Source organism: Ictalurus punctatus, chromosome 6 (assembly GCF_001660625.3).
Source record: "Ictalurus punctatus breed USDA103 chromosome 6, Coco_2.0, whole genome shotgun sequence".
NCBI classification, from domain to species: Eukaryota; Metazoa; Chordata; class Actinopteri; order Siluriformes; family Ictaluridae; genus Ictalurus; species Ictalurus punctatus.
The window spans coordinates 33,136,387-33,144,838 of NC_030421.2; the positions used below are offsets into that span (position 1 = coordinate 33,136,387).

The 8,452-nt window shown below is 41.8% G+C and overlaps 2 protein-coding genes across 2 annotated transcripts in view; one reads left to right on the top strand and one right to left on the bottom strand.

Annotated features, from left to right (window-relative positions):
- Positions 1–4,744, bottom strand: part of vtcn1 (V-set domain containing T cell activation inhibitor 1) — a 10,016-nt gene extending 5,272 nt beyond the window's left edge. The window contains exon 1 of the mRNA XM_017469886.3: positions 4,612–4,744. The gene's annotated coding sequence lies outside the window, so the exon portion shown is untranslated. The remainder of the gene's footprint in view (positions 1–4,611) is intronic.
- LOC108266494 (uncharacterized) lies at positions 4,090–8,091 on the top strand. The gene is made up of 2 exons (XM_017469884.3): positions 4,090–4,791; positions 6,387–8,091. Exons 1-2 carry the CDS (start codon positions 4,219–4,221, stop codon positions 6,720–6,722), a joined length of 909 nt encoding a protein of 302 aa, XP_017325373.1. The 5' UTR covers positions 4,090–4,218; the 3' UTR covers positions 6,723–8,091.
- The last annotated feature ends 361 nt before the right edge of the window (positions 8,092–8,452 follow it).

Below are 8,452 nucleotides of genomic sequence, written 5' to 3' on the forward strand. Positions count from 1 at the left end.
CATGGCTGTTGGTGCCAGATGGGCTGGTTTGAGTATTTCAGAAACTGCTGATCTCCTGGGATTTTCTCACACAACAGTCTCTAGAGTTTATTCAGAATGGTGCGAAAAACAAAGAACACCCTGTGTGTGGAGGGTCTGCAGGCTGAAACATCTTGTTGATGAGAGAGATGAGAGGAGATCAGATTGGTCTGAGCTGACAGGAAGTATATAGTAACTCAAATAAACAATCTTTACAATCGTAGTGAAGAATCTGAGGATATCATGGGCACAGACTCAAAACTGGACAGTTGAAGACTGGAAAAAGACCAACTGTCAATATTCTGATGTTTGATGTGAACATTACCTGAAGCTCTTGACCCGTATCTGTGTGATTTTTGCATTACGCTGATTGGCTGATTAGATAACTGCATGGATGTACAAGTGTACCTAATAAAGTGGACGGTGAGTGTATAACAGTTACAGGCCCCTCCACTAATATTGGTACCCTTTGTAAATATGAGCAAAGAAGGCTGTGAAAATTTGTCTTTATAACAAGAAATTGTATAACCATGACTTCCTGTTTCACAGGGGTATAAATATGAGGTAACACACAGGCCAAATTCCCTTAGTCACTCATAACAATGGGTAAGAGCGAGGAATATAGCTGTGATGTGCGGCAAAAGGTTGTTGAGCTTCACACAATGGGGCGTGGCTATAAGAAAATAGCACAAGCATTGAAAATGCCCATTTCCAGCATCAGGGCAATAATTAAGTTCCAGTCCACTGGAAATGTTATGAATCGACCTGGAAGAGGACGTGTGTCTATATCGTCTCAACAGAAGGACAGAAAGTGTCCAAAACTATAATACAAAGTCACCTACATCACCAAAGTTGTTTGAGAGAGTTTCAAGAAAAAAGCCTCTACTCTCATCAAACAAACTCGAGCGTCTTCAGTGTGCAGACACGACTGGAACTTCAAATGGGATCGGGTTCTACGGTCAGATGAAACCAGAATAGAGCGTTTTGGTAATAAACACAGAGGTGGTTTTGGAGCACACAGAGAGGTAGCCGTATGGAAAAGTACCTCATGTCCACGGTTAAATATGGAGGTGGATCTTTAATGTTTTGGGCTGTTTTTCTGCCAGAGGACCTGGACATTTTGTTAGGATACATGGCATCATGGACTCCATCAAATATCAACAGATATTAAATGAAAACCTGACTGCCTCTGACAGAAAGATTCAAATGGGCCGTGGTTGGATCTTCCAGCAGGACAATGATCCAAAACATCATCAAAATCAACACAGAAATGGTTTACTGACCACAAAATCAAGATCCTGTCCTGACCATCCCAGTCCCCTGACCTGAACCCCATAGAACACCTGTGTGGTGAACTGAAGAGGAGAGTCCACCAGCGTGGACCTGAAATGTGAAGGATGTGGAGAGATTCTGTATGGAGGAACGCTCTCAGATCCCTCGCCATGTATTCTCCAACCTCATCAGTGTTATAGGAGAAGACTCAGAGCTGTTATCTTGGGAAAGGGACGTAGCACAAAGTATTGACTAATAATTGCCAATAATTGTTGCACACCTATATTTAACAAAGATATATATTTTTTTTATAAACCTGTGTTATGTTTGCAATTGTTTGATATCCATGAGAGTAGAGTATTTTTGTGCATTTTTTGAACAAAATATAAAAAGTTTAAACAATAAAATCAATTTTTCACAGCCTTCTTTGCTCATATTTACCAAGGGTGCCAATATTAATGGAGAGCTCTGTACATCACATTCACATTTCACAGGGCTTTATTAATAGGAAAGCTTCCTTAACACTCTGTGATGTGATTAATAAAATGCACTGAAAGAAAATAAGACTTTCATCCCTTTGATGTTTTATATTTCACCATTAAACAAATGAAAAAAATAATAATAAAATAAATAATAATAATAATAATAATAATAATAATAATAATAACAATAATAACAATAATAATAATAATAAAATGATGAGATCATTTAAGATTATTATTATTAAGATTTTTTATTGTTATCATAGGATTATTTTATCATAACATTTTCAACATTCTATGTTCTTAGACATTTGATGTCTTCATGAAGTTACAGTATAAATGGTCACATTTCTCCAGTTAGTGTAGAATACGGTTGTGTCACAATAGTTTATTCTAGACATAGTGCACATGGAAAACAGGGAATAGGGCACCAAATGTGACTGAGCCTTCGAGGGCGGGGCGGCGGAAATGAAGCGCACATGCCAGCACATAGACCCGCCTTTTCCGCTGCCAGTGTTGCCAAATCCTCGAATATACCATTGTAACAGTATTGTTTTAAAACCCTCCCCTATTTTGCTTTGTCTTGATTATATGCATTTATAAATGTCCACATTTAAACAAATGTATTTATAGACTAGATCATCAAAAACGATCTTTAAAATCATGGGAACGCGTGTATAGACTTCAGCCCTAACCTTATCAGTTCATTTACTTAATCAAATCATTTTCTGAGCTTTATCAAGCACTGTGTTGACACAAGTCCAGTCCATTGTAGACCTAAATGTAAAGTGTTTTTTAACAGCCTACTGCTTCCTAATAGTGAATTATATGATGCTACCATCAATTTTTGGGGTCATTCCTATGTTGCCCTGTTCAATACTCTGTTAACACACATTAAGTAAACTTTTCAACAGGACTCATTGCCCCAGGGCCCTATTATCTTTAATCTGTGTAATCTGATCGTGACGCTAAAGTGACCCATGTGGTAAATAGTGAATATGGCCTAAATATCACAAAACAAATGTGGACCACATTTGGAAAAATGTGGAACATGCAACATTGATATGGTTTGATTGCGGCCCAAATCTGGCAAACAGGAGCGGACCGCCCAAGTGCCTTCATTCCACGTGGTATGTGGGACGTATTTGGCTGCATTTACACTGCAGGTCTTGATGGCCAATTCTGATTTGTTGACGATATCCGATTTTTTTTTTTTAATCCGAGCTGTCCAACATGGCAGATGCGAATGCACGTATCCGATTCAAATCAGATTTATTCCCACATATGAATGAGGCCTGAAACGGATCTGAGAATATCGGAATCCATGTGTTTTTTTCTTCTAGTGCTTTTACATTCTTGGGGGAAAAATGGAGTTGGGTCACTTGAAGAATGTAGTGTAAATGCAACCAAACTGTCAGGTGTGCGTTGGATCTGGGCCATAGCAATTTTTCTATCTGGGTTCAACTCCATACATGAACAATAGTGAAATGTAAACACTAAACTGAAGAAATGCCATACTGTAGCCTATAAAACTCAGTATGCACGGTCATAAAAGGAACAAAATGTTAAGCACGAACATGTCCCAGCTCTCACTTATACTAAAGCCTATAACTCTAGATTTAAATCACCATGTGTTCATTATGTGGCGTATAAATCTGGGGAACATACGTACAGTACACTCACCAGTTAGCAGGCGACCTTACAGCGCGCCTATTATGGTTTTTCAAAATTACCTTTCATGTAGTGTGTTATAGAGCTGTTTGTGAATGTAAAAACGTCTGCGAAGTTTCAAAAATCTCAGCGCACGACAAACGGCGTTATCGTCTCCCAAAAGAAGGAATCGATTCTGAACCGATGAAACCAGACTTCCTGTACTAACCTACGTAGGTTTGTAAGGAGAAAAAAAAAAAAAAAAACCGCCTCTTTTCTCCATCGGCTGCTTGCTAACAGCGGTAGACCAATCACAACACACTTGTGTTGGCACATCTGACCAATCAGAGCAGCGTATGCTCTCTGAAAGGAGGCGTTTAGAACGAATCATTTAGAACGGATCGTTTTTTGACACTGGGGGGAAAAATGTAATGCTTCAGTTTAAATTATGACATTATTATTAGATTATTAAAGTGTTGTTTATTTATTTATTTATTTTTTTTACCTCGGATGCATGTAAATCTACTATGAGACCTCTAAAACAAAATTAGGCACGTTTCAAAAACCATAATAGGTGCACTTTAATGTTACTTTATCCCATTTGACAAGGACGGGTCAGAGGGTTTGGGGAGCGTTTGACGGAGATTTGGCAACCCCGTGAGAAACATTGAGGAAGATTTGTTTACATTGTGCCGCTTTTCTGTGAAGCAGCTGCTTTAGTTCTGATCCAGATAGCCTGTCGAGCACCAGATAATCCGGGCTCGTCGCTTGATGTGCTTCATCGAGTTGATCCAACATGGCGCGTAATTCAGCATGCCAGACTCCTTTAGACCCAGTGAGAAGGTTGCCAGTGAAGACAGGAATCACTGTGCTGGTTACTGTTGTGTTTTTTAAATGTTTATTCTCGTGTCCGTGCGCGAGTCCGGAGGAAACCGCTGTGCACTGCTGGCTGTACCTGCTGCTTCCTGTAGGCATCACCTTCTTCCTCGTCATCCTGGTGGACACCCAGCTGCTGAAGCTGTGCCAGTGTTATGTGTGCAGATGTTGCGCGCGAGCAGAGAGCAGATGTTGCGCGGCAGGCTGCTGTGACAGTGTGGAGTGCTGCTGCTGTGCTGCTGGTTACTGTTACAGACCGACACACTGCTGCGGGGAAGAGGTGCGTTACTGCTGCGCTCTTCTCGGGACCTACCTGCGGAGGGTTTTCTGCGCCTCGGCGCTGTGGATCGTGGTCGCGCTGATAGACGGAGACTGGTACGTCTGCATCCGCACTGTGACTGCCGGCGGCACCGGACAGCAACAGATCGCCTGCAAGGACCTCCCAACACCGGAGGAAGCAGAAACTCTGAGGAAATACAATAGTGAGTCGCGGGTATGTCATCTCAGGAGTTCCTAAGCTTTAGAAAATATCTGCTCATAAACAAGCAAACAAAAACAAATATCATTACAAATCATCAGCTAACCATTAAAACCATTACCAGTCCTTAATGGTATCCACTAGACATGTCACAAATACAAGGCAACAAATTACCAGCAGAGACCTGGATCATTACAGTTTCCATTAAAACCAATACAATTCCCATTAGTGCGCACGGTGGCTTAGTGGTTAGTACGTTCACACCTCACACCGCCAGGGTCTGGGGTTCGATTCCCACCGTGGCCCTGTGTGTGCGGAGTGTGCACGTTCTCCCCGTGCTGCGGGGGTTTCCTCCGGGTACTCCGGTTTCCTCCCCCAGTCCAAAGACATGCATGGTAGGCTGATTGGCGTGTCTAAAGTGTCCGTAGTGTATGAACGTGTGTGTGAGTGTGTATGTGATTGTGCCCTGCGATGGATTGGCACCCTGTCCAGGGTGTACCCCGCCTTGTGCCCCATGCTCCCTGGGATAGTCTCCAGGTTCCCCGCGACCCTGAAAAGGATCAGCGGTATAGAGGATGGATGGATGGATGGACAATCCCCATTATAACCATTACACATTCTATGAGGGTTTCTATTGTTGTTGTTCACTTTAACTGTGACCTCTGTGACTTTGATCGTGGCGTGGGTGTTGGTACGAGACATCCTGGGCCGGTTTGAGTATTTCAGAAACTGCTGAACTCCTGGGATTCTCATTCTCTCTCGCTCTCTCTCTCTCTTTCTATCTGTCTCTCACTCACTCACTGCTCACTCACAACAGTCTGTAGAGTTTCTACAGAATGCCGCGAAAAAGCAGACAAACGAACGAAAAACACAAACATTATGAGAGTAGTCCTGGTTCCCTTGAACTGTAAAATACATTCTGCAGACCCCCTCAGACCAGTTAATTGTAGCACATCAGTGGTTCATGAGCTTGTTTCATTTATTTTTATTTTTTTATATATACACGAGTATATAATCGCAGTCTGTAGAGCTAATCGGGATATGTTATTTAATTGACATCATGCAGCTCTACTGTACGTCATACATTATACAGGCATGGGGAAAAAGAAAGTGCTCCTTTATCTGACTCGCACACAAAGAAAAATTGGAGCTGAAAAAGAAAAAAAGAAAGTACACCCTCCTTCAGTTCTCTGGTTTTGTTTATCCTGGCCTAAATAACGATTGTGTGGTCTTCACCGACTTCGATAAGCAAAGAAATAACCTCAGGTAACAATATGTAGTCCTTTTTTTCCCACTCCAAAAAAGTAAGCCAACATTCAGAAACTAGGCGGGGGGAAAAAATAAGTACACCCTTTTAACTTCCTAATTGTTATTTTGGCCCGGATAAATAAAAACATACAATTGAAGAATCGACTGTATAGTCCGTAATACTAAAACGGTTGAAATTGGTTAAAAATAGAACCGTTTCCAGAGTAACAACACATCTTTCTTAACAATACAGAGCTTCTTCATCAGCGGTGCAAGCAAGTACTTCTGCAAACATATCATTCATGTTGTATACCAAATAGCACTCATAGTGAAAGATGATTTCCTGTGCATGTGTGTCCCAGATTATCGCTTTGATCATCATCCTGGGTCTTTCCTTCCTGCTGGTGGTAAGTACCGCGATCACGAGCAGGTGGAAGCCGTACTACAAGTCGGTGTTTGAGGCGTATGTGGAGCAAGAGACAGCAGCCAAGCTGGAAGAGAAGCTGCACGAGCGGGCCGTGGAAAGAGCAAAGCTGCTCAGCGAGAGTGCGTTACGCTGCGTTCACAGTCAGCACGAGAACAGCGGACAGGGAGAGGGACACATTCAGTACCAACCGCTAACAGAGACGGACGAGAACATGTGGAGGAGAATATCCCACCCAGCATTCCATCTGCTAGGAGTGAGGATCCATTCCTGAGGTGTTCAGACATCCAGGGCATCGAGAGCGTCCTATATGAATATATGAAGACCCATCAATGTGCGGGAGTCAAACGGCCCACGCTGACTCTTACGCCGTTAGCAGTGATAAAAACAGACAAGCTATACCACTCCAGTGAACCTGTAACTGACAAGCACGGCCTATGACATGAAGCTAAAGCCTTGCTCTCTTTTTAAAACGCTATTTAAGAACTATGTAAACAAAAGATCCGGTATTAGGAAAAAAACTCTTTCAGTTTCATTTTCAAGAAACGCGCTCACAAACTCTAGACGGTGACACAGTCGGGTTTGAGGAACCGTTTTCGGATAAACAGGTTCCGAGTTTGAAAGTAGTACAATGGGAGGAAACGTGGAAACGTGTCATGGCTTGTTGCCTCGCTGTTTTAACATGATCGTCTACAGACGGTTAGAGCGGCAGAAGATTGAAGGGTAAGATTAAAGAGTTATAATATCTGTTATGTTATGTTTTTACCAGATTCCGTTCTGACCCACATCCTCATTTACGGCATTATCCAGAGCGACTTAGATTCATCTCGTTCATACGACTGAGCAGTTGATGATTAAGGGCCTTGCTCAAGGGCCCAACAGTGGCAACTTGGACCTTCTGGTCAGAAATCCGATGTCATATCCACTGAGCTACCGCTGCCACGAGTGACTGTTTTGAGCGAGCATGTCTTGATGAAGCGAGACGACAAACAGTGCATGTTTTTATAGCAGTTTACAATGGACAAAAATCTGCAGCTCGTCAGAGTTACATTGGTTTAGGATTAGGATTAGCGTCAGGATTAGGATTAGCGTCAGGATTAGGATTAGCGTCAGGATTAGGGTTAATGCTTGTGCATTGTTCTGTATATCATCACATGGCTGTGTAATATTTAGATTCCAGAAACAATAGGACTCCTGAATATGGAGAGTAAGTACTGCATATGTTTAGGGTTAAAGGAAAAAAAAATGTTACGTGTTCATTATTGTACTGTTTGATGTATCGGAAGCTTATTATTATTATTTATTTTGTGTGTGAAAATTGTCTTCTTCAGCTGTACCGAATCCCTTCAATAACCATGTGGGTTTTATCGGCAGCCCGAGCCAAACCTTTGACCTCATAACCTGATGATCACTGACCCACGGGATTTCTGTGCTGTCTCCAAAGAGGTCACGTCTTTATCTTTGTTACGTAACAGTATCGAAAGCGGTTACACTCCGGGATACTTGTTTGTTAGACAGTAATGCTTTTTTTTTTGGAAATTTTTACGCATAGATCTGCATAACAGTTATGTGTAATTATGTTTTAATGGAACTATATCAGTTTGCAATAATGACATAAATATTAAACAACCCAACAGACTGCTGGCCTCTCTCTCTCTCTCGCTCTCTCTCTCTCTCTCTCTCTCTCTCTCTCTCTCGCTCTCTCTCTCTCTCTCTCTCTCTCTCTCTCGCTCTCTCTCTCTCTCTCTCGCTCTCTCTCTCTCGCTCTCTCTCTTTTTTCTTGCAGCAAGAAATGTTTACAAAATGATCATGCAGTCATGTGAAAAAATAAGTACACCCCATGGAAATTGTTTGTTTTTGTTTTTCTTACCTCTTTGGACAAGCAAACATTCGATCCTCTTTGAAACGGTGCCTATTAATAACGGTGATACGCTCTATCAAACGACACATCAAACTAACTTTAGTCAGTAAATTAAATGAACAAAAAACAGATCAGTCACATGG

Excerpts from the sequence above, each read along its gene's own strand:
- LOC108266494 (XM_017469884.3), top strand. The coding sequence starts at position 4,219 with ATGGCGCGTAATTCAGCATGCCAGACTCCTTTAGACCCAGTGAGAAGG. Across the intron at positions 4,792-6,386 it reads AATACAATAGTGAGTCGCGG|ATTATCGCTTTGATCATCAT; the intron begins GTATGTCATCTC and ends TGTGTGTCCCAG.